Source organism: Saprolegnia parasitica (assembly GCF_000151545.1).
Source record: "Saprolegnia parasitica CBS 223.65 unplaced genomic scaffold supercont2.2, whole genome shotgun sequence".
Classification (NCBI taxonomy): Eukaryota; Oomycota; class Saprolegniomycetes; order Saprolegniales; family Saprolegniaceae; genus Saprolegnia; species Saprolegnia parasitica.
This window is the reverse complement of record NW_012156396.1, coordinates 1237784-1259248: the sequence shown is the minus strand read 5'-3', so window position 1 is coordinate 1259248 and position 21465 is coordinate 1237784. Positions and strand designations below refer to the sequence as shown.

Below are 21465 nucleotides of genomic sequence, written 5' to 3'. Positions count from 1 at the left end.
ATCTGCCGCCGGTTTGAATGTTCCATGTCTCGATTGTAGGACCTTCTATGCTTCGATAAGGATTTGATATGAGAAACCATTCTCGCATCGTACACGACCTAGTCGCATGCGATCGAACGACAATCATGAGACAAGGGGCTCCTTCAGTGCTGCCTACGAAAGGTTCGAATCGGGCATGATCCCCGACGACGAAGAGACAAAGGAAGCCGACGCGCCGTTCACGCGCAAGGACCACCACGAAGTAGGCCTCCACGAAGTTATCGCGCCAGCGCCAACGGCCCAAGGATGCCTCAAGGTACCATCCGCCCTCTGGACATGCAAGTGTAGCTCATTACAAGCGCTAGACGCGACGAGGCAAAGCGATCCTCGCCGTGTCCGTGCTAGGAATCATTGGCATCATTGTCGGGCTCGTCGTCGCCAGCGGTGGCTCGGACGGCAAGGGCGCGTCACAATCAACGTCGGACAAGAATATAGTTGCACCTGCTTCTTCGAGCGCACCGCCGTGGACGTCCCCACCAACTGCAGACACCACGACACTTACTCCTGTGATGACAAGCGCACCGACACCAACGCCTCGACCGCCTGCGGTTGTTCAGCTTTATACGCCCACGCCCACCCCACCCGTCGCCTCGACACCGCCACCAAGTCCAACTCTGGCGCCAACCCCAGCGCCGACGCCCGTCTTGTACGGCAAGATCAACGACGGCACGCCGGGCACGGCCGGCCAAGTCACCAACATGGCCTCGTTCCCGTCCCTCGGTACTCGAGTCTCTTGCATTCGACGCGACATCACGCATATATATGTAGGCTGCAAGCTACCCAACTACCTCAGCGAGAACGGCGGCCTCTTTGCGCAGGCGGCCAACGGCACCAAAGTGCCCGTCGCCATCAAAGGCATCAACTGGTATGCTGACTCTGAATATCTTCATATCTACAAGGCCACTGGTATGCTGATCCTGTATATACCTTCATATCTACAAGGCCACATTAGGTTTGGCATGGAAACCGAGCTCCACATCCCGTTCGGTCTCTGGGCCAACCCGGACAACGGCACGTCCCTCGTACGTCCATGGCATATATGTGTGCGTGCTGTCTCACTGAAACTCTCCTAGTTTGAGGTTGTCGCCTTCCTCTCCCGGCACAACTTTAACAGCATCCGCCTCCCGCTCACCGTCGACGCGCTCGTCAAGAACACGCCGCCCAACGCCAACGTCGTCAACGAGTACGAGAGCCCGGGGCTGAACCTCACGAGCTACGTGAGCGCGGTCCAGAGCATCGTGCGCGCGTGCGGCGCCGTCGGCATCTCGGTGCTCCTCGACATCCACTACCTCAGTGTGACCGAGAAGGGCGACGCGTGGTTCAGCGACACGACGCCCGAGACCTCGACACTCGAAGCCATGGACGTCCTCACGACCAACCTCTGTGGCGACGCGTACTGGAACGTCCTCGGCGTCGACCTCAAGAACGAGCCGTGGCAAACCACGTGGGGCGACGATGGCCCCAAGGACTTTCGCCGCGGCGCGACGCTCCTCGCGCAGCGCATGCTCGCCGTCTGTCCCAACTGGCTCGCGTTCGTCGAGGGCAACGCCGAGACGCACGCGATTCAAATCAACGGCACCCGCTTCGACTACTACGACTGGTGGGGCGGCGGTCTCCAGGCGGCGGGCACCTACCCCATATCGACGCTACCCTCCAAGCTCGTGTACGCGCCGCACTACTACAACCCGTCCGTGTACCCGCAGTCGTTTCTGGTCGCGAGCGCGGCGCCGCGGACGTCAGGCGAGACGGTTCTGCGCAACTACACCGAGTGGGACGACGCGGCGCTGCGCCACATCGTGGCTGCGACCGTCCAAGACATGTTTGGGTACTTGCGCGCGCAAGGCCACGCGATCGTCTTTGGCGAGTTTGGCGACCTCTTTGCCCTCGACGCGCACCCGCGCAAGACATCGCAGCGCGTTGTCGACATGTGCATGCAGATCATGATGGAGCCGGGCTACAGCGGCGGGTACATGTGGGCGCTCAACCCCGAGAGCGGGTACGGCTTCAACCCCTCCGACACGGCCGGGTACTGGACCGAGGGCCTTTTGCAGCCCAATTGGCGCGACGTCAACACCGTGTACCTCGACGCGCTGCGTGCGCTCGATCGTCTCCCGCACCTGGGTCGCTTTCCGTGCTTTACCTAGTTGAATTTTAGATTGCTATCTTTGCCAAACAGAGTATGAAACAGTGTTTGGAGAACGGTGAAGCTAAATTGAGATGCCAGTGGAATCTATAAATAGAATTGCGCATTGCAATCGTCGACGATGGTCGCATTTGAGTTTTTTCAGCTCCGACGCAGTCGATGGAGCCGTCGGACGCGCAGTACAAGGCGATCGAGACGCCCCGCGACGTCCACCGCAGCGTGCTCGTCGAGGCCCATGGCGACGCCGACGACGACGCCCATACGAACAGTCGCAGCCGGCCCGCGCTCGGGGCCGCACCCGAGAAGAGCAGCGCCAAGCCCGTGCGCTTCCGAGGACGCCTTGTGGTGCGGCTTCCATTGCGGTACATCCCATGTCTCACGCTGCGTGGGGCGGTAGATATGGCCCGGCCTCGTCCTCCTCGCCGTTATCCTCGTCGCGGGCGTCGCCTTGATGACGACGTATGGGTCGAAAGCTCGGGACGCGATGCTGACCCGTCGCAATACGTACCAAGAAGCACTGCGCCGGCGCCGCGTCATTGGCGGCCTTCGAGGCGACAGCGGCAGCGGCTCCGATGAGCTGCTGGTGAGCCCCGACGGTGTCGTAGGGAATCCGAGCGTGTACCCCAAAACCGGTTCGTGTCGCGCCTGTGTACAGCTATGGTGCCAACACGAAGCTAGAATGCGCATTGCCCAACTACGTGAGCAAACAAGGCAAGCTCTTTGCCGAAGGACCCAACGGCGAGAGTGTGCAGATGGCCATCAAAGGCATCAACTGGTACGAGCGACCAGCGCTGAACTCGGCTCATGCATTGCACTCGCAGGTTTGGCATGGAAACCTCTCTCGCCGTGCCCTTCGGTCTCTGGACGAACGATCAGAACGGCACGACCGTGGTACGTCGCTCGTTGCATGATAGCGGCGCCTCACGACGACATTGCAGTATGAGGTTGCCCTTTTCCTCGCCAAGCACAAGATCAACAGCATTCGGCTCCCGCTGTGCGTCTCGAGCATCCTCGCCAACACGCCGCCGCTTAAAAGCGTCGTCAACCAGAACCTCAACCGCGCGCTCGATGTCACGTCGTACTTTTCGACGATCGACACGCTGACGAAAGCACTCGCGTACCGCAACATTACCGTCCTTCTCGATATTCATACGCTGACGCCGACAGTCACTGGTGGCTGGCCGTGGAGCGATGGCACGCCGTACACGCAAGCCGACTTCCTCCTCGCGGTCGACAAGCTCACCAAAGCCTTTTGCAGCAACGCGTTCTGGAACATCATTGGCGTCGACCTCAAGAACGAGCCGCACCTCTCGACGTGGGGCGACGACTCGGCCGTGGACTTTCGCCTCATGGCGCAGATCATCGGCAACCGCGTCCTCAAAGGCTGCCCCAACTGGCTCGTCTTTGTCGAAGGGATCTCGAGTGCGCAAACCCTCACGATTGGTCGCGACACGTTCTCCTTCTTTGACTGGTGGGGCGGCGGCCTCGAAGGCGCGGGCGCGGCCCCCGTGCAGCTCGACGTCCCCTCAAAGCTTGTCTACACGCCGCACTACTACACGCCGGCCGTGTACCCGCAACTGTACTTTCTCGCAAGCGGCACACGCGCCGGAAACGTCATCACCAACTACGTCGAGCTCGACGACGCGACGCTCTTGAGCCGCGTGATGGCGACGACCAACCACATGTTTGGCTTCCTCGCCGGCACGCAAGACGCCGTGCTCATTCCCGGCGAGTTTGGCGGCCTTTACTCACAGGATTTGCACCCGAAAAAGACCACGCAGCGCGTGACAGACTACATGATCGAAGTGCTCCGGCAGCCGGGCTATGCGGGCGGGTACGTCTGGGCCATCAACCCCGAGAGCGCGTACCAGTTCAACCCCTCGGACAAGGAAGTGACGGCCACCGAAGGCCTCCTCGAGACCAATTGGCTCGACGTCAACGAGCCCTTCTTGCAGGCCATGAAGGCCATGGACTCGCTCCCGCACGTCCAGCCGTTCCCTTGCTTTCCCATCAAGACGTAGCTTATGTATTTTATCATGTCATTTATGCATTCCTCGGACTCTTGCCAGCGAATCGCTTAGGGTTTCGAGCCGTCCGGGATCGGAACGCCCCAGTCGCAGTCGCCTTCGATGCCGAGGTTGTCGCTGTGCATCTTGATGCGGAACCAGCCGTTCTCGCCCCAGTACGTGCCCCATGAGTTGCGCCCGATCCAGTACTCGGTTTGCGTCGCTTCGTCAAAGCCCCAGCCTGCGACCGAGATCTCGTGGTTGGGGATCGGGAGCCAGAGCTTTTCCGAGTGGATGCCCCCCGCGTACTGCTCAAACTTGTCTGTGACGTGCATACCACACCCAATGGGCCCGCGCTTGTACAGCTCGGCCTTCATTTGGTTGACGCCGCGCACATGGCCGTACTCGGCGACGTAGTAGCTCTTGAACTTGGTAACGGGGACGCACGCGCCGGGCGTGAACGACGAGTTGGTGGGCCAGCACCTGCACACAAGAACACGTCTGAGAAGACAGCGAAGAGTGCTAATGCATACGTCTCGCAGACGCCGAGGGCCGAGCACTGGCCGTCCTTGGCCACGTACGCTTGGCACGTCTGGTCTGGAATACCGCGCTTGTGCGCATACTCGTACACGGCTCCGGGGTTGCCGCCCTCGCACGAGCCGCCGCCGTGGCAGTTGACGAGCACTTGCGGCGACAAGGCGACTTCCGGCCACGAGGCTACACAACTCCGTCGCAATCGTTTATAGCAAGACAGCCATGTACCGTTGCGAAGGATCGAGATGCGGTCCGAGAGGGCGCTGGTCGTGCCTTGCGCCCAGCAGCTCCCGCAGTACTGCGGAATGTGCTGGTTCTTGTCCCAGCTCACAAAGTTGGTGCCAGCAATGTTGCGCCAGTCCCACTGCTTGGGCAGCGACGCGACGTCAACTTCGTCGATCGGGCGCGGCGAGAGCACCTTCTCGCCATGGACAAAGTGCACGGGCGACCGGTTATAGTTGCGGCCGGTAGGCCGCGACAGCGATTGCACGTCACCCGACCAGATCGGCGCCTTGACCGGCGACGTCTTTGTCGTGTGGCGCTTGGGCCACCCGTTGTCCGAAGGCACGCCAAACGCGCAGTCGGTCTCGACACCGAGGTTGTTGTTGCCGCGACGAAGGCGGAACCAGCCTTCCTCGCCCCAGTACCTACATCGTACTGTGGGCGCCTTTGCCTCGGCTATGAATGTACATACGTGCCCCAGCTGTTGCGGCCGACCCAGTACTTGGTGCCGTCGCGCTCGACGCCCCAGCCCACGATCGAAATGTCATGGTCAATGTCGGTGCGGCCCGTCTTGTCGTCGAGGACGCCGCCGTTGTAGTGGAGAAACTCATCCGTGACAGCGACGCCGCACACGATGGGCCCGCGGGCGTGAATCTCGGCCATCATCTTGGCCTCGCCGTCGACGTTGCCGTACTCGGAGACGTGGTACGTGTCGTACGAGGTCTGCGGAAAGCAGCCTTTCGACGGCACGCAGTTGCGGCAAATGTCAATGTCGGTGCACGTGTTGCCGACGTCGTGGCCCGTCGCCAGGTACCGCTGGCAGCCTTCTTCGGGGATCCCGTGCTCGTGGATGTAGCGGTACGCACTGAGGCCTTCGCCGCCATGGCAGCCCTCGTCCTCCTTGTCGCAGTTGAGGAGCACCTGCGGCGACAAGTTGACTTGGCGCGTCACGAGCACACGGTCTTTGCCGTCCGGATGCAGCTCGCGCGCGATGCGGATGCGGTCGCTCAGCGCCGACGTCGCCGCTATCACGCTTGCATTAGCATCGGGTCAAGTAGCGATATATGCATACCAAAGGCCCAGCAGGACCCACAGTAGTGCGGCACGTGCTGGTTGCGCGAGACCGTGACAAAGTTGGTGCCATTGACATTGCGCCAGTCGAACTGGTCGGGCAAGGCGTCGGCCGCAAGCACCTCGTGCGGGCGCGGCGTCAAGAGGACTTGGGTCCGGTTCGGGTGGCGCTGGTGGCACTTGGTGAACGCCGACGCCGTCGTTAAGAGCGCCACGAGGGAGCTGAGCAGCAGCATCGTCGTTGTCTGAGCTCGAACGGGCAGCTTGGGAAATGACTGCGGCCAAGATCCGTGGAAGGCTCGAGCCGTGCACTGTAGTACTTGAGCCAATCAGGAGCCGCAAAAGATTGCCTCCGTCCTGCAGAGAAGAAGATACCGGAATGGTGATTGCTTCGGCGAACGACATCGCCGCTTCAAGTCCGAGCGGCCGCGTGGGGCTGAGCATCTGAAGTCCCTTATTCAGGTCTGCGGGACCGCTCGCTGCAGCGCATCGCTTCGCTTTCAACCCTCGACGCTCGTGGCGTCGGCCTAGGGTGGGGCGCTGCTGGGTGACGACCGCCTCAGATGCTTATCCGGATGGCGCGATGCGACATGAAGCATAAACGGCTTATGATTGGTGCATTGGCTTTAAGGATCTAAACGAACGTACGAGATGTGGAGATTTCCTTGTCCAAAAAGCACGTTTGCGCTCATAGCAATGCGCTAATTTAAACACTGTGAAGATTAACTCATTAGTAGGTAAAGTCTTACCTGTGAAATTTTATATTTCACAAAATAGACGTGATGCAAACACAGAGTATGATACCACTGAGTTATACTTCTCTGTCAGGCAGATCGGGGTGATTTCCGTGGAGCCACTAGCTGAATTTTACCTACTAATGAATGACTATTTACCTACTCCAATTCGACTAGCCCTCTTGGCTCAACAAGGTGCTAGTGTTATTATAATGTGCACGGTCGCTTTGCGTCGACTAAATGGCGTCGCCAAGAACGTCACTATCTCCACCATCGTCCAGGGTTGAAAGATTCACCGCAGCAAATGACACTCAACTTCGAGGAAGATGTGCGAGCGAGTGGCAGCGCGAAGGGGCTGCGCACTTGCACGTTTGGTGGAATAGCTACTGCTGCGAGAGCTTGGTTGATCAGCATGCGACGAGCTGTCCAAAGGAAGCGTTGGACGTAAATGGCTTATATTTCAAAAGACACGAGAAGGGTCTTGGCGACGAAGAGCCTATCGAGCTTCTACGGCTTACTTCTTGACGAACTCCTACACAACACATGAGCACAAGTACGTCGTGAGCGGACGCGCGTACGGTCGTCGCGCTCTCTGCACAGCGGAAGAACGCGTCGGCGATCTCCTTGCAGACCAAGACGTTCTTCGTGTTGTCGTGGTAGCACTTCAAACACGCGTCGCGCTCCGACGAGCACTGCACGTCGTTGACGGGCGCGCTACAGCCTTCGTGAGCGCCATGGTGCATAAAAAGCAGTGCGTACCGGTATTGCTTCTTGTTGAGCTCCTCAACGAGCGCCTGGACACGCTCCTTCTCTTCGATCTCGGCCTGGTGGGCGTCGATGACACGGACGTTCTTCTTGGCAGCTTCGGCTTCGATGCGCTTCTTGGCATCCTCCGCGCCCTTGGCGTATGCCTCCTTCTTGAGCTTCTCAATCTCTTCCTTCGACACGCCCCTACATGCGCGTTAGCGACGGCGTATCTTTTCGCGGCGGCTGCTGGACGTACGCCGGGGCGACCTTGGCCTGCGCCGGCGCCGCGGGCTCGTGGAGGCTCTTGACGAGGTCGGCCGAGACGCGGACCTGCGCCGTCGGCTGCTGCTGGCCGGCCTCGCGCTCCTTCATGAGCTTCGTCTGGTCGTCCTCCGTGATGCGCGATTGATGGGAGCCCATGCTGCTGCTGTTTACTCAACCCAACAATACTGCGGCCTTGCCGTCCAGAAAAACGAGCGACCTCATTCGACTAAGTTCGCCGGTCTTTACCGAGCGTATCCGGCTGCATAAAGCGGCGACCACCTCCCACGGTCATGCCAGATCGTCGAGCCATCCCTAGCAGCGCAGTGAACCGCTTGGCTTCCTCCCGACGCTAAGCCATTTTACAGCACGAGCTAGCCGCCTCCTTAGCGTGTCCTGCCATGAGCCAAGCTAGATGCTCACAGCGAGATGCCACAAGATGAACAAGCTATCGGCTAGGTCTTGCAGAGCTCTTCGTGGATGCCACCCAGCACACTTGCAACTCAATCCTAATCACCGCCCTAGTGCCATGGGCAAGGCGACGTCATGGACGCGATTGCGACAAGCACGAGCGAATTATTGCATTATCAGCATCATCCAGCTACGCTGCTACTGTAGCACATTGGTCACGCAGCTTAGAGCACACCGGGGATGATGAGCTTCGGCACGCGCTCGCAGTACTTGTCCCAGTCCTTGCCGTACTTGGCGCGGCAACGGGCGTCGTCACGGAAGGCGCGGTCGCAGAGGAGGATCGTGAGGAACGTGAGGTAAAAGTACGGGACGAGCGAGCTGTCCCACGCAGGGAGGCTCCAGCACAAGGCGCCGAGGATCTCGGGGATGTAGTGGAAGTGGCGCGAAACGCCCCACCAGCCGCACGTGAGGAGCAAGCTCTCCTTCTTCTCGCCCTTCTCGGTCGTGTACGACGCGGTGATGTACTCGGGCTTCTTACCCCAGACGAGGCACTTGCCGTTCGTGCTGCGGAACTCCATGCGCTGCTGGTCGGCCCAGTAGTTGATGTAGACCATGAAGCAGCCCGTGACAAAGAGGCCAACCGCCAACGGCGTGCCGAGGTGGACAGGGTTCTGCACCAAGTACATCGTCTGCGACGTGTACACGGACGGCACCCACACGAGGCAGCCCCAGCAGAGGTAGTAGCCGGCGCGGTCGTGCATGATGTCGATCGAGCGCATGTAGCCGTCCTCCCACCAGAAAAACTTGGCCACGTACACAAGCTGGAGGCCGACGCTGACGAGCATCGAGTCGCTCACGTAGCCGAGGATCTCGTACTGCTTCCACGCATACGACACGATGCCGATGCCCCAGAACATCATACCGGCGCGGCAGTTGGTGAAGAGCTTGACGTCCCAGCCTGCACGTGGTTCATGAGATGACAGCAGTGGTCTTTAGAAAAGACGTACCAAAGATGCGCGGGTAGAGCTCCGTGCCGGCCCAGTAGTCGAAGACAATATTGCCGTTGGAGCCGCTGTCGGCCGACGACGGGAAGGTCATGCCCTTGACGTAGAGGAGGCCGCAGAAGAGGAGCGAGAAGACGTTGAGCGCCGAGATGATGTGCGTCATGTGCGAGTACGCAATGCCGCCTTCGAAGACGCCGTAGTAGGCGCCAGCGACGTAGAGCGCGAGCGAAATGACGTAGCACGCGAAGCCGTTGGACGTGTACTCGGGCGTGTTGCCTGCCGGCGTGACCGGGCCGTAGACCGTCTTGCCCGGGATGAGCTTGATGAACGCGAGCTGGATGGCCATGAAGGTGAGGATGATCTGCCACGCGACCGGGTCGAACGGCGTCGGCCAGATCTCCATCAAGGTCGACCAGAAGCCGTCGGCCTTCATGCGGTCGACGAGGGGCATGATCGCACCGCCTTCCGTGCAGAAGACGTGGACGAAGATGATGGCGGCGATCGGCGTCGTGGCCATGAGGAGGAGCGGCCCGATGACCGTGCGGCCAGGCAGGAGGCCCGCGCTGGCGTCGGCTTTGGCTTTGTTGGACCACATGCGAGGAGGAAAGCTAAAGTGACATCAGGGCCTTCGATGGATGGCGTCTCCGGCCGCGACTCCGGCTTTTCGACACTTTGTAAACACGCTGATTGCAGCCCTGATTGCAGCCTACGGAAACGCGGCAGTTATCCGGATGCACACCGTTGCTCTTTTTTTGTTGGCGACACATGGCACGCGCAACGGTGTTTGTAGCCGACAGAAGTCGCGCCTCGTGATGGTATCCGGACGCCGCCCAGCCTCTGGTTTATGTAGCAGATGACATGGCCGTGAGTCACATCATTTCTTTTACGACCTCGCATTTAAGAAAACGTTCTTCAATTGCCGTTGCCACCGATGTTGTTTACTGCACGCGGCAGCGGCCCATAAGCAATCTCGTCGTAGCGATGACGTGCTCGCAGCCCACGACGAGGCGAGATTCACAGTCTGAAGGTCAATGCTGCTCAACCTCGAAGCTCGTAGCCCGGCTCGCTGCCCCGTGGGCCCGGGCCCGCGAGATCCAACAACGACTTCAACTTCGATGAATGTCGCACGCGCCATGCACGAAATCCATATCTTATCGACCAGGCTCGTTGGCCGTCAAACGAGTTGAGGATGTCTTCGCCCTGAACCAATGGTTCGACGTCGACGTACATGAGCCTGCAGTGTACCGGTACGTTCGTGTGCCTGGTTTTATGCAGCTCCACGCAAATCTTCGCCTGCCTTCCAAAGATACGACGCTCGTCATCGGCTATAAGAACTATCGTGCGGGTCGCTCTGCAGATCTATTTCACGGATCAGAGCATGCGCATCGTCCTGCTGGCGACGGCGGCGCTGGCCGTGCGCCACGTGCCCATCGACGACTTTGAACTGACGCAGCGACTCGCGACCAAGACGCCGTACTACTCGCAGGCCGAGCCGTTCGAGATCGACGCGCCCGCTGGCTGCACGCCTGTCCAGGTCAACATGGTCGTGCGCCATGGCACACGGTTCCCCACGGCCAAGGTCATCAAGAAGATCGCGTCAGTTGCCGCCAAGCTCCAGTCGCAGGCGTCATCTGTGCCAGAATGGCTCCATGCATACGACGTCGAGCACGAGTTTCCGTTGGCGCGCGAAGCCGAGCTCGCGCCGGCCGGTGTCGACGAGCTCGTCGGTCTCGGCGATCGCGTGCGGCAAAAGTTTGGTCTTGCGTTCCAAGCCAGCTACGACGAGGCGGCCTATGTGTTTGAGCACACGTGGAAGACACGGACGGCGCAAAGCGCCCAGGCGTACGTGGAACGACATATTGCTGCTGTCGTTGACATATCTCGATTAGGTTTGCGCACGGCTTCTTCCGAGGCGACGACGCCGCCGTTGTGTACCAAGTGGCCCCAAAAGGCCGCGATGTGGAGCTCCGCTTCTTCGACAACTGTCCGCAGTTTACGGCAGCCGTCGACGACAACAGCACGGCGTGGTCCGAGTACGCATCGTTTCCGACATCGCCGTCGATGCAAGCCAACGTCGACGAGTTCCGCTCGACGCTGCAGATGCCGTCGCTGACGGCGAGCGACCTCGATGCTGCCTACGAAGCTTGCGCGTACGACGTCATTTGTCTCTCCTCCTACTAGTCATGGCGATCGTAGGTTTGACGTTGCAGTGCACCATCGTCAAGACCGGTGGTGCAGCCTCTTTGGCGTCGACCTCTTGGCGTCCATGGAGTACTTCAAGGACTTGAAAGCGTATTACAAGAAGAGCTACGGCAACCCTCTCGCCTACGAGATTGCTGCGCCGCTCTTGTCGAGCATGCTCGCGGGCATGGCCGACGTGCGCGACGGGAAAGACCAACGCGAAGGCCACTTTCGGTTTGCCCACGCCGAGACGATCTTGCCGCTGAGCAGTCTCTTGGGCTACAAGAAGGGCGATCGGCCGCTCCAAGCAGCAGCGTTGCAGCCCCAGCGCCACTTCAAGAGCGCGGTCGTGTCGCCGTTCGGCGCCAACATCGCTTTCGTCCTCTACGCGTGCGGGAACAACGCCGCCGACCACGTCGTCCAGCTGCAAATCAACGAAAAGCAGCTGCCGATACCGGGGCTCGCCTGCATCTTTTGTCCGCTCGCGCAGCTCGAAGCCCATTTTGCCCGCTACACGGCCATGGACTTTGACCACATCTGCCAGTTGCGCAACGAATAAGCTACGGTTTCTGAGTGGTAAGAAGAACGTCGGTGCCCATGCGCAATCCCATCGAGGTGTGGGAAGCAAAGGAGGGTCGCAGTGGCACATATCGACGCTGTCGTTCGCAGAGGTTCCTCTTTGTTTGCTGCCGCCACGACATTGGCTGCAGAGACGAGGGCCTGCTCTGAAAAAGTGCATGTCCATATCCCGAGCGGCCACCTTCAAGTCGCAACCGATGCGTGTCCGCGTCACCCTCGACTTCCACGGATGCGATCGACGGCCATGGCGGCCCCACCTCGCGGGCGTGGACGCGTGGACCTTGACGGCGTCCGTTGGCACCCAGGTGCGTCTGTCTGCGGTTGTCAGAAGCCGCGTTTGGCCAATCAGTCGGCCAATGGCATCGCAGCAATTGATAGATGATGGATGTGGATTGGCTGCAATACCGGTCATTCCACAATTGTCCACGTCACGTTCACATGGCTTCCTCGTCGTCCGTCGCCCGCAAGCTGCCGCTGGACGGTCTCCGCGTCATCGAGTGCGGCCACCTCATCGCGGGGCCGTTCGCGGGCATGATCCTCGCCTACTTTGGCGCCGAGGTCATCAAGATCGAGCCACGCACCGGCGACCAGTGCCGGGACATGCGCCTCATCGATGCGGAGAACCACACGTCGCTGTGGTGGTACTCGATCGGTCGCAACAAGCACAGCGTGTGCATCGACCTCAACACGCCGGACGGACGAGGCATCGTCAAGCAGCTCGTCAACAAGAGCGACGTCTTCATTGAGAACTTCCGACCGGGCAAGATGGAAGCGTGGCACCTCGGGCCACAAGAGTTTGAAGCCACCAACCCCGAGCTCATCTACGCGCGCGTGAGCGGGTACGGCCAGACCGGTCCGTACTTGAGCATGTCTTCTCGTCGCGTACTGCAAGTGAGCGCCTCGTTCATGTCTAGCCAAGCCTGGGTTTGCCTCGGTCTGTGAAGCATTTGGCGGCTTTCGGTGCGTTCATGTCGCGAGAGAGATGGATCGACATATATGCACATGGTGGCTAGGTACGTCAACGGGTTCCCGGACCGGCCGAGCGCGCGCCCCAACTTGAGCCTCGGAGACACGATGGCGGGCCTCCATGCCGCGCTGGGCATCACCATGGCGCTCGTGGGCAAGGAGCGGTCGTCGTCCCGCCAAGGACAGGTCGTGGACGTGGCCATTTACGAATCCATGTTCAACGTCCTCGAGGCGATTGTGCCCGAGTACTCGTACAACGGCGCGGTGCGCGAGTGCTCGGGCTCGACGATCACCGGCATCGTGCCCTCCAACACGTACCCGACCTCGGACAAGAAGCACGTGGTGATTGGCGCCAACATGGACGGGCTCTACATGAAGGTATTTCGTTGTATGGACGCGCCATATCCATGTCATGCCACGTCGTGTCGCTAGCTTATGGATTTGATTGGCGCGCCGCAGCTCAAGGTGCACAAGACCAACGTCGAGCGCGTCCAGTTCCAAGCTGACATTGACGACGCGATCGGCCGTTGGACGGCGTCGCTCCCGCTCGCCGACATCTTGTTGCAGCTTGACAACGCGCGCATTCCCGTCGGCCCCATCAACTCGATCACCGAGATGGCGCAGGACCCGCACTACGCGGCGCGCAACATGTTCGAGTCGGTGACCATCCCTGGCCACACCAAGCCGCTCCAGATCCCAGCGGTGAGCCCCAAGCTCAGCGGGACGCCGGGGCGCACTGAGTGGCCGGGGAAGCCGCTCGGCGCAGATACCAAGTGGTGCCTCGAGACAGTTCTCTGCATGTCACCCGCCGAGATCGAAAAGCTCCTTCGCGATGAAATCGTGTTTGAGGCGCGCCCTTAAGATAGTAACAACCTCACCAAAATATTCAAGACGCGCTTAGTTAGTACATGTAATAGACGCGGGGCTGTGCATTGTATGAAACCTCGTGGAGCGTGGGGCGGTGGGGGATACCAGTTTGCGAAAGCCACAGGCGGCGGTCGAGCGCCTCTTGGGCCTCTTGGAGACGCTGGAGTCGGGCGATCTCGGCGGCGTAGTCGACGCGCGGCGGGTGCGGAGCTTCGATGTCAAACACAATATCTTCGTCGCCCACGACCTCGCGCGCAACGGGCACGCCGTTGACACGAACTGTGACCGTCACGGGCTTCTTGGGCTGCTCCGGCGGCTGCGCGACGATGCGAATGTGCTTGGGCTGCGGTGGGGTGTGGACTTTATGCTGCGGGGTGGTGCTGGCATGGCCCTCGTGCGTCGGGGAAGGGGTCGTCGGGAACGACTGCATAAAGATGAATGGCATGGCGGGTTCAGAGGTCGGTGGTGTCACCTCTGCGGACTTGCCTGCCATAGCGCGCTTCTGTTCTTCCCGAGACACGACGGGCACACGCTTGAACGCATACGGGGTGCTGGTTCTGGACGTCAACGTTCGAGGCTGGGTCGTCGTCGCTGCCGCAGCTTGGTCCTCGTCGCGAGCTGTTGGTTGCTCTTCGGTACGTCGTTCTTCGTTTGTGGGCTCCTCATCGCGCGGTGCTAGCTCGTCGTTTCGAGTCGGCTTCTCCGGCGCTTGCGCGGCAAGCTCTGTCGTTGCCTCGGGTGTCATTTCGGCGCTTGGAGACGCCTGAGTGCGGGTTGCTGGATGCTCCGGCTGGGCTTCCTCGTCAGTGACGCGAGCTTCCTCGGGCTTGGTCACGTTTTCTTCCTGCATGTTATCCACGGTGGCTTCGTCTTGTACGTCGTTGATCGAGACGTCGTGTTCCATAGGGCCCTCCGGCGTTGGCATGGTGACGATCTCGTGGTCGCCGGTCGTCGCCAGCGCCGGCTCAGCGCTGGGCTTCTCCATGTAGCTCATGTTGCGATTCGATAGTAAATTAGATAATGATTAGCATTGAAGATTTGTTGCTGATCAAGCGGCAAAAATGGCGCGAATTCGCGAACTGCGTTCTGGAACATCTCGACTTGCCACTCGAAACGTCTGGAACCTACGATATCCGGATAACGAGGGTTGCGCCTGGGCTTGCCACGTCAGCTGCCGTTCTTGCCCTGACCATTGAGGCGTCTGGCGAGAGGAGATTTCCAGAACGAGGCTCTGCCAGCTGGCTCTGCAGCCGCAAGTTATGGCTCCCACTGCGTGCCACCGTGAGCTCGTCGCGTTGAAGAAGCAAGCAACCTTCACCGTATTATAGAGGCGCGCTGGATATCATGGGTTATGCTCTAACCTTTCGGCTCAGGCGACACCAAGGCAACTTATTTCTTCCCTTGACCATTCCAGTTTGTTGTCAGCGTCGACGCTGCCCACAGGCCGAGTGGCTTGAGTGTTCGAATGGATGGTACCGTTATCCGGCTTGTATCCGGTCGCGCAGCCGACAGCGCCGGCTTCGCATCGGTTCCATGCCATCGCTCCAGCGCGTGCGGCAGCGCGTGTTCATCATCGTCGTCGCGAGCGCCTTCTTCTTCACCGCGAGCCTCGTCTCTGTCATGCAGAAGCAGTCGTCGGCGCTCTCGTCCTACTACTGCTCGCCCGCGCAGCTCAGCGCCGTCCGGTCCTTCGCCTACCAGAACGCGACCAACCAGTCGCCGACGTGCCTCGTGAGCGTACTTGGCCTCCTCGCGCCGACCTCGCTCGACGTGCAGAACCGCCCGCTCCAAGGTATCGCAACGAGCGCCTTGAACTCGTATTGCACGGCAGCATGCTACGGCCATATCCAAGCCGTGAAGGCGAACCTCTTCCCGCCCTGCGACACGATCGTCGATGGCAGCGTGCGCTCGATAGGGTCCGTCGCCATGGACCTCTGTCCGCAAGGCGCCAACGTAGCAACGGTCCCGGTCGCCACTCGGCCGCCCAATCGCACCGGCACCTACTGCAGCTATGCCCAGTACGACAACATGTCGCGGGACCTCGGCCTCAACGACCAAAGCACGCCGTGCGGGTCGACGGCGAGGAGCGCACTCGTGCCGACGCTCATCGCGTTCGACATCAACAACATCCCGTTCAGCAACGTGACGTGGTCCATGGTGAACGCTGTGTGTACACCGACGTGTGCGACGCTGCTTGTGAAGATGAAGGCGTACTCGTACCCTGACTGCGATGGCCTCATTAACCTCGAGACGACGCTCTCGCTCTCCGAGATTGTTCAAAGCATGTGCAATCGGACGAGTCCTTACTACTCTAATGCTACTTAAGGGACAATTGTAACCGTTGTAAGCATGCAAACAAACGATGGAAGACTTCGCGGGAATGACAAAGAGGACGTCTTATCTACTCGCCCTTGTACACGGGCTTGCGCTTCTCGCGAAAAGCTTGGAGCCCCTCGAGGCGGTCCTTGGTCGGGATCACCTGGGCGTAGCAAGCGCGCTCGATGGCCATGCCGCTCGCCTGGTCGACCTCGATGCCCTTGGTGATGGCCTCCTTGGCCATGCGCACGCCGATGGGGCCGTTGGGCAGGATTTCCTTGGCGAGGTCCAGCGCCTTGGTCAGCGCTTCGTTCTCGGCCACGGCATAGTCGACGAGGCCGAGGCGCTCGGCCGCGACGCTGTCAATCTTGCGCGACGTAAAGATGAGCTCCTTCGCCTTGGAGAGACCGATGAGACGCGGGAGGCGCTGGGTGCCACCCGCGCCAGGCAAGATCGCGAGGCCCGTCTCGGGCGTGCCCAAGAGCGCCTTGGCGCCCGCGATGCGAAAGTCGCACGCCAACGCCATTTCGAGACCGCCGCCGAGCGCCGCGCCTTCGATCGCGGCAATCGTCGGCATCGGAAGCTGCTCGAGCTCCGTGAAGGCCGACCGGAGGCCAAAGACGGTCGCGGCCGCCTGCTCGGGCGTCATGGCCATGCGCTCCTTGAGGTCGGCGCCGGCGCAGAAGACGCGCGGCACGGTGCTTTGCAAGACGACGACGCGGACGCTCGTGTCGAAGCGGACCGAGTCCATCGCGGCGCGCATCTCGCGCATCATCTGCTGCCCAAGCGCGTTGCGGGCGGCGGGACGGGACATGGTCATGAGCGCGACGCCTTCGAGGTCACCCGAGAGGCGCTCGACGATGAACTCGGCCGGCGACGCCGACGTGCTAAAACCCCCGCGCGCTGCGCAGCCAAGCTGCGAACGATGATACGACGACCCAACATGATGATGACAAAGCAAATCTGCAATTGGCACGCCACAGTCTTGGCACCCGGATACCGTATCCGGAAGTTCAAGTTGTCTGTCGCACGCAAAAGGGCAACTTGGGGCGTGCACCAATAAGATCGGAGACTCGACCGCACCACCGCGAGGGTGTAGCTTTGCTACAAGGCGGCGTGTAGGACGATCACTTTTACGTTGTGGCCTCTTGGTTGACCGACTCGAACATCCTTCGAGCTGGAATGGGCTGTTGCTGCTTGGGCGACGCGGTAGGCCACCTTGGCGACAGCGCCTTGCAGTCTGCAAGGCCATGTAGCTTGAATATCTCAACTCTGCAAGTTGCAGAGTATAGGTATCTTGCTCTGTTGCAGTCAACTCTATCACGATGCTTTGTAACCGGCGGGGTATAATTAACTTCAACAACGCCGGCCCGATGGCCAAGGTCACGCCGCACAACGACGAGCGGTTGAGCCCGATGAGGCAGTTCTCGCTGCGCCTCGACGATGAAGTGCGTTATGAGACGCCGCGCGTGCGCGAGGACGTCGCGCCGCCGGTCTTCAAGGCGCCAGTGTCGCTCGACGGCTTCCTCCTCCTCGACACGTGCCGTGGTGCGTCGTCGTCATATCCCACATTTGTTGAAGCGGAGGTTCTAGTCGAGTTTCCCGAGGAGGCGTCGCGCGCCGACGTGAGCGGACTCAACATCACCGCTGTTGTGTCGGACGACCTTCAGTACTTTACCAACCTCCTCTTTCTCGACATGAGCGACAACCAAGTCTCTTTGGCTCCTCTTGCTAAATGACTCAAACGACGGCCGCACTAGGCGCCACTCGAGCCGCTCGGCGCCTTTCCCGTGCTCAAGGATCTCGATTTTCAGTGCAACGCGCTGCACAAGATCGCCAATATCACGGGCTTTGAGAACTTGGAGGTAGGACGCCGCTGCATCTGCACGATGCCGCTCACACACACGTAGTGGCTTAACCTTTCGTTCAACTGCCTCGTGAGCAAGGACGTCGAAGAGCTCTCCAAGCTACCCAAGCTGCGCGAACTCTACTTGGCGAGCAATTGGATCACATCGGTGCCACCCATCATGGTTCGGCATACGCTAGCTTCCTTCGTCTCGTCGAATGTGTGTCTGGCGCAGGATCGGTTTTTGCGGCTCGAGACGCTGTCGCTCGAGCGCAACAACATTCCTGGCTCGGGCGTCTTCCTCCTCCTCGCCGTCGCGCCGCGCTTGCGGAACCTCAACCTGAGCCACAACAAGATCACGGAATTCCCCGAGGTGCCCTCCTTCAACTTGCTTATTTTTGTTTGTGAATCTTGTGTCTAGAGCGCCCTGGAGCTTGGAGACAAGCAAGGTGGTGGGTTCTACCACCTCGCCTACCTCAACCTCTCCCACAACAAGATCAGTCGCGAAGACGGTGCGTTCCCAGCTGCTGCAATCGAATCAAACACGTCGCGCTAGACATCAAGGCGCTCACGCAGCTGCGCGTCCTCTCGCAGCTCGTACTCTACGGCAACCCTCTCGCCCACGCAGCCGTCCAGACCCAAGGTCCGCGTCCATGATGGCTTCGATCCTCATGGATCATCGCGTTAGACAAGACCAAACTCGTGTACAACCCGGTGCCGGGCATGAGCGAGTGCGACGGGCGCGACATCGAGCTCAACATTGTCATCGCGTACCCCGAGACGAAGCGCAAGAAACCGTCGTACAAGAACGTCAGTATCGCGCGCGTCAAGCAGGACCTGCTTCCGACGGTGGCCGAGTTCAAAGCCAAAGGCAAGCGCGCGCTCTTCGCCGACCCTGCGCCGCAGCCCGAGTCCATCTTCCCACCGCGCGTACGACAGTAGTTGCATCGCCACGACGTTCAACTGCTGGTTGTAGCAACCGCGGCGGCAGCACAACGAAGAGACGCCCGAGGTTGTGGCCGAGCCAGGTAGAACGCAGACGACGACGTCTTGGGCAGCGAGCCGACGCGGTGCGTAGACATGACGTTCTTGACCGGCGTCGGTCTCGAGAGCAGCGCTGTGAGCGGCCCGCACTCGATCCAGGCGCGCCGACGCAAGGTCTCGGAAAGATGCGAGGACAAGCAAGTCGCAATCTGAAGCGTAGGACCCGAGTGCGGTGCAGAACGACGTCCCGTCCTACTTCTTAGCGCGGTCGTTGGCCCCCAACTCGGAGGTCCGAGGCGATCCTGCCTGCTTCTAATACGTATATGCGTAGTCGCAACAAACCAAGCTCAAGACGGCGATGGCCAACTTGCGCTACCAGCTGACGCACCCGCTCACGTCGCACAGCGACGAGCGGCTCAACGACGACGTCTCGGCCGTGCGCCCCACCGCCGTCCACAAGGTATACCCGTCCACCTTTCGGACCAACGCTAACGCCCTCGTAGCTCCGGCAACGGAAAAAGTTTGGTCAAGCACCGCGGGGCCGCTTTGGTACGACATGCATACGGTGTCTGCCCTGGCGACGTGGGGTTCTTAGCACTGGCCTCGATCGACCAGGCCATCGACGACGTCAACGCGCGGCTGCACAACCGCGGTAGCCTCTCTATGTTCTCGCCCACGCTGCTCACACGGACACGGTAGTGGACGTGCTGGACGATGGCGACACGTCGCTCAACCACCTCGTGCGGCAAGCCCACCGCATGACGCGGAAGCAGCCGTGAGGGTGTCGCGTATTTAACCCCAAGAGAAAGAAATCGACACACAACGCAATAGGGGTAGGTAGATGTGGGAGTAGTTAAAGTAGTGAAAAGCAGTCTCCAATATCGCGACGACAAAATAATGTTTACGTCGACGCGTAGTGCATGATGCGGTAGAGGAGGACGCGGCCGCGCGCGTTCGCGACGGCAAAGTACCCGCTGCTCGGCGAAAACTCGAGGGCTGAGATGTAGTGCAGCGGCGTCTTGACCGTCGGCCAGTTGCCAAAGACGGTCGCGGACGGCATGTGCACCATCTTGAGCGCGTCCTTGGTTTCGCGGGACGCCATCGCGAGGATCTGCGAGTCGCCGTTGAACTTGAGCGACGAGATGCCCGTCGTGAGCTGCATGAGCGACTTGATCGGCTTGGGCGTCTTGCCGTGCGCGAGCTTGCTTGCGTCATAAATATTGACAACGCCCGAGTCGGCGCCGACCGCGACGAACTTGCCGTCGCCGCTGGCCGCGATCGCGCCGTTCCCGAGACTACCTTCGTCCTTGACGCGGTAGAGGCACTTGCGCATGCGGAGATCCCACTTGTAAATGTCGCCGTCGCTGCCCGTGCTCATGAGGTAGTTGTCGTCGGCGCAAAAGGCGGCCGCGCGCGCCGACCCCGTCATCTTGAGGCTGCCGATGAAGTCGTGCGACCGCTCCGAGAGGAGCGAGATGACGCCTTCGTCGCCGAGCATCGCAATGTGCTCGCGGCCCGAGACGAACGACGTCCACTTGGTCTCCTTGCGGTTGCGCACGCGCGGAATGCGGTTCACGTGACCGCCTTCAATGTCGTAGACGTAAAACTGCGGCCGCGGACCCGTCATGACGACGCGCTTGCCATCGTTCGAGAACTGCGCACACGAGATCGGCATGTCCTTGAGGAAGATGCTCTCGATCTTGGGGTTCTCCGAGCCGTCGACCTGGAAGAGACGCAGCGTCTTGTCGAGGCCGGCGGTCAAGAGCAGCTGGCCGTTGGCGTGGAATTGCACCGACTGCACCACCGCGTTCGACGGGCTTTGCTTGTTGGCGTCCTTCATACGCGAGATCGCGAGCGTCGTCGGGCTGAGCACGTCGCCGCCGCCCGTACCGAGCAAGCTCCCGGCGCCGGCAAAGAGGTCTTCTTCGTCGTCGCTGTCGTCCTCGCCACGCGCCGCCGCCTTCTTCTTGTCGAGCGCATCGAGATCGGCCCACGACGCAGCCGAGCGACCCGACTTGAACCTACACGCAGCATGAGCACTTGATACGACGACGTCGATGCAAGCACGCACTGCTTCTTGAGACGCTCCTGGTAGACGTCGCCCGACACCTGCGTCTCGTCCTCGGTCTTGCGCAGCTTCTTGAGGCGCGCCTCGAGGTTCACGACCATGTCGTCGTCGTCTTCATCGACCCATGCGGCTTGACGCTGAACCGGCGTCGGCGACTCGGGCGCCGGGCGCTTGGCGGTCTCGGCGGTATGGAAGAGCTGCTCACGAAGCGCGACTTCTTCTACAGCCGGCCTTAGCATCCACGCAGCCCGATGGCGGCCACGTACCATGCGACGGAAGCGACTCGGAGGACATGATGGCACGATCTAATATACCTTCAACAGCTCCTGACCAATTATGAGCTTGGTTCGCACGCGACGATCGAGCGCGCTCATTGGCTAAAACAATCGACATCGCGCTGTGGATTGGCTGAAATGGCCACCATGTGCGCAAGGCCATTGGTCATTGCCTTCCAATGGTGTTCGAACCGGCGCGATCTTGCTTTTT

The 21465-nt window shown here is 60.4% G+C and overlaps 11 protein-coding genes across 11 annotated transcripts; 6 read left to right on the top strand and 5 right to left on the bottom strand.

Annotated features, from left to right (window-relative positions):
* Nucleotides 1-136: 136 nt before the first annotated feature.
* SPRG_01089 (hypothetical protein) lies at nt 137-2324 on the top strand. The gene is made up of 5 exons (XM_012339288.1): nt 137-295; nt 345-759; nt 808-904; nt 992-1061; nt 1113-2324. Exons 1-5 carry the CDS (start codon nt 176-178, stop codon nt 2181-2183), a joined length of 1773 nt encoding a protein of 590 aa, XP_012194678.1. The 5' UTR covers nt 137-175; the 3' UTR covers nt 2184-2324.
* A 17-nt stretch (nt 2325-2341) lies between these two features.
* Nucleotides 2342-4240, top strand: SPRG_01088 (hypothetical protein; the record flags this gene model as incomplete). Its single annotated transcript, XM_012339287.1, has 5 exons — nt 2342-2527; nt 2580-2814; nt 2861-2957; nt 3004-3073; nt 3121-4240. 5 exons carry the CDS (start codon nt 2342-2344, stop codon nt 4201-4203), a joined length of 1671 nt encoding a protein of 556 aa, XP_012194677.1. The 3' UTR covers nt 4204-4240.
* SPRG_01087 (hypothetical protein) lies at nt 4189-6314 on the bottom strand. Its single transcript, XM_012339286.1, has 5 exons — nt 6017-6314; nt 5417-5969; nt 4951-5369; nt 4722-4905; nt 4189-4671 (listed from the first exon to the last, which is right to left on the bottom strand). Exons 1-5 carry the CDS (start codon nt 6249-6251, stop codon nt 4260-4262), a joined length of 1803 nt encoding a protein of 600 aa, XP_012194676.1. The 5' UTR covers nt 6252-6314; the 3' UTR covers nt 4189-4259.
* An 843-nt stretch (nt 6315-7157) lies between these two features.
* On the bottom strand, nt 7158-7957 carry SPRG_01086 (hypothetical protein). The gene is made up of 4 exons (XM_012339285.1): nt 7753-7957; nt 7509-7700; nt 7328-7463; nt 7158-7281 (listed from the first exon to the last, which is right to left on the bottom strand). Exons 1-4 carry the CDS (start codon nt 7914-7916, stop codon nt 7264-7266), a joined length of 510 nt encoding a protein of 169 aa, XP_012194675.1. The 5' UTR covers nt 7917-7957; the 3' UTR covers nt 7158-7263.
* Nucleotides 7958-8260: 303 nt separating this feature from the next.
* SPRG_01085 (hypothetical protein) lies at nt 8261-9837 on the bottom strand. Its single transcript, XM_012339284.1, has 2 exons — nt 9176-9837; nt 8261-9126 (listed from the first exon to the last, which is right to left on the bottom strand). Exons 1-2 carry the CDS (start codon nt 9765-9767, stop codon nt 8393-8395), a joined length of 1326 nt encoding a protein of 441 aa, XP_012194674.1. The 5' UTR covers nt 9768-9837; the 3' UTR covers nt 8261-8392.
* Nucleotides 9838-10503: 666 nt separating this feature from the next.
* SPRG_01084 (hypothetical protein) lies at nt 10504-11912 on the top strand (the record flags this gene model as incomplete). Its single annotated transcript, XM_012339283.1, has 3 exons — nt 10504-11014; nt 11062-11322; nt 11369-11912. Exons 1-3 carry the CDS (start codon nt 10551-10553, stop codon nt 11910-11912), a joined length of 1269 nt encoding a protein of 422 aa, XP_012194673.1. The 5' UTR covers nt 10504-10550.
* A 446-nt stretch (nt 11913-12358) lies between these two features.
* On the top strand, nt 12359-14742 carry SPRG_01083 (hypothetical protein). Its single transcript, XM_012339282.1, has 4 exons — nt 12359-12785; nt 12847-12892; nt 12946-13276; nt 13331-14742. Exons 1-4 carry the CDS (start codon nt 12371-12373, stop codon nt 13757-13759), a joined length of 1221 nt encoding a protein of 406 aa, XP_012194672.1. The 5' UTR covers nt 12359-12370; the 3' UTR covers nt 13760-14742.
* A 643-nt stretch (nt 14743-15385) lies between these two features.
* On the top strand, nt 15386-16103 carry SPRG_01081 (hypothetical protein; the record flags this gene model as incomplete). Its single annotated transcript, XM_012339281.1, has 2 exons — nt 15386-16039; nt 16092-16103. 2 exons carry the CDS (start codon nt 15386-15388, stop codon nt 16101-16103), a joined length of 666 nt encoding a protein of 221 aa, XP_012194671.1.
* Nucleotides 16074-17250, bottom strand: SPRG_01080 (hypothetical protein; the record flags this gene model as incomplete). Its single annotated transcript, XM_012339280.1, has 2 exons — nt 16074-16968; nt 17219-17250. 2 exons carry the CDS (start codon nt 17248-17250, stop codon nt 16167-16169), a joined length of 834 nt encoding a protein of 277 aa, XP_012194670.1. The 3' UTR covers nt 16074-16166.
* A 170-nt stretch (nt 17251-17420) lies between these two features.
* SPRG_01079 (hypothetical protein) lies at nt 17421-19728 on the top strand. Its single transcript, XM_012339279.1, has 15 exons — nt 17421-17629; nt 17675-17793; nt 17842-17946; nt 17992-18111; nt 18163-18300; nt 18349-18439; nt 18484-18570; nt 18616-18857; nt 18904-18955; nt 19006-19085; nt 19132-19200; nt 19243-19371; nt 19415-19460; nt 19507-19563; nt 19611-19728. Exons 1-15 carry the CDS (start codon nt 17455-17457, stop codon nt 19688-19690), a joined length of 1590 nt encoding a protein of 529 aa, XP_012194669.1. The 5' UTR covers nt 17421-17454; the 3' UTR covers nt 19691-19728.
* Nucleotides 19729-19738: 10 nt separating this feature from the next.
* Nucleotides 19739-21306, bottom strand: SPRG_01078 (hypothetical protein). The gene is made up of 3 exons (XM_012339278.1): nt 21246-21306; nt 20983-21199; nt 19739-20932 (listed from the first exon to the last, which is right to left on the bottom strand). The coding sequence occupies exons 1-3, from the start codon at nt 21271-21273 to the stop codon at nt 19813-19815; spliced, it is 1365 nt and encodes a 454-aa protein (XP_012194668.1). The 5' UTR covers nt 21274-21306; the 3' UTR covers nt 19739-19812.
* Nucleotides 21307-21465: the final 159 nt, after the last annotated feature.

Bases quoted from the DNA above. Each gene is read 5' to 3' on its own strand.
- SPRG_01089 (XM_012339288.1), top strand. From the start codon at position 176: ATGATCCCCGACGACGAAGAGACAAAGGAAGCCGACGCGCCGTTCACG. The intron at 760-807 runs GTACTCGAGTCT...ATATATATGTAG, and splicing joins GGCCTCGTTCCCGTCCCTCG to GCTGCAAGCTACCCAACTAC. The intron at 905-991 runs GTATGCTGACTC...AGGCCACATTAG, and splicing joins GCCATCAAAGGCATCAACTG to GTTTGGCATGGAAACCGAGC.
- SPRG_01087 (XM_012339286.1), bottom strand. From the start codon at position 6,251: ATGCTGCTGCTCAGCTCCCTCGTGGCGCTCTTAACGACGGCGTCGGCG. The intron at 4,906-4,950 runs GTACATGGCTGT...GGAGTTGTGTAG, and splicing joins CATCTCGATCCTTCGCAACG to CCTCGTGGCCGGAAGTCGCC. The intron at 4,672-4,721 runs GTATGCATTAGC...TCTTGTGTGCAG, and splicing joins GCCCTCGGCGTCTGCGAGAC to GTGCTGGCCCACCAACTCGT.
- SPRG_01086 (XM_012339285.1), bottom strand. From the start codon at position 7,916: ATGGGCTCCCATCAATCGCGCATCACGGAGGACGACCAGACGAAGCTC. The intron at 7,701-7,752 runs GTACGTCCAGCA...ACGCGCATGTAG, and splicing joins CAGGCCAAGGTCGCCCCGGC to GGGCGTGTCGAAGGAAGAGA. The intron at 7,464-7,508 runs GTACGCACTGCT...CGAAGGCTGTAG, and splicing joins CTCAACAAGAAGCAATACCG to CGCGCCCGTCAACGACGTGC.
- SPRG_01085 (XM_012339284.1), bottom strand. From the start codon at position 9,767: ATGTGGTCCAACAAAGCCAAAGCCGACGCCAGCGCGGGCCTCCTGCCT. The intron at 9,127-9,175 runs GTACGTCTTTTC...AACCACGTGCAG, and splicing joins GCTCTACCCGCGCATCTTTG to GCTGGGACGTCAAGCTCTTC.
- SPRG_01083 (XM_012339282.1), top strand. From the start codon at position 12,371: ATGGCTTCCTCGTCGTCCGTCGCCCGCAAGCTGCCGCTGGACGGTCTC. The intron at 12,786-12,846 runs GTCCGTACTTGA...GTTCATGTCTAG, and splicing joins GAGCGGGTACGGCCAGACCG to CCAAGCCTGGGTTTGCCTCG. The intron at 12,893-12,945 runs GTGCGTTCATGT...CATGGTGGCTAG, and splicing joins GAAGCATTTGGCGGCTTTCG to GTACGTCAACGGGTTCCCGG.
- SPRG_01079 (XM_012339279.1), top strand. From the start codon at position 17,455: ATGGCCAAGGTCACGCCGCACAACGACGAGCGGTTGAGCCCGATGAGG. The intron at 18,112-18,162 runs GTTCGGCATACG...TGTCTGGCGCAG, and splicing joins CATCGGTGCCACCCATCATG to GATCGGTTTTTGCGGCTCGA. The intron at 18,956-19,005 runs GTAGAACGCAGA...CGCGGTGCGTAG, and splicing joins CGAGGTTGTGGCCGAGCCAG to ACATGACGTTCTTGACCGGC.
- SPRG_01078 (XM_012339278.1), bottom strand. From the start codon at position 21,273: ATGTCCTCCGAGTCGCTTCCGTCGCATG. The intron at 21,200-21,245 runs GTACGTGGCCGC...GGCCGGCTGTAG, and splicing joins CGAGTCGCTTCCGTCGCATG to AAGAAGTCGCGCTTCGTGAG. The intron at 20,933-20,982 runs GTGCGTGCTTGC...TGCTGCGTGTAG, and splicing joins CAGGAGCGTCTCAAGAAGCA to GTTCAAGTCGGGTCGCTCGG.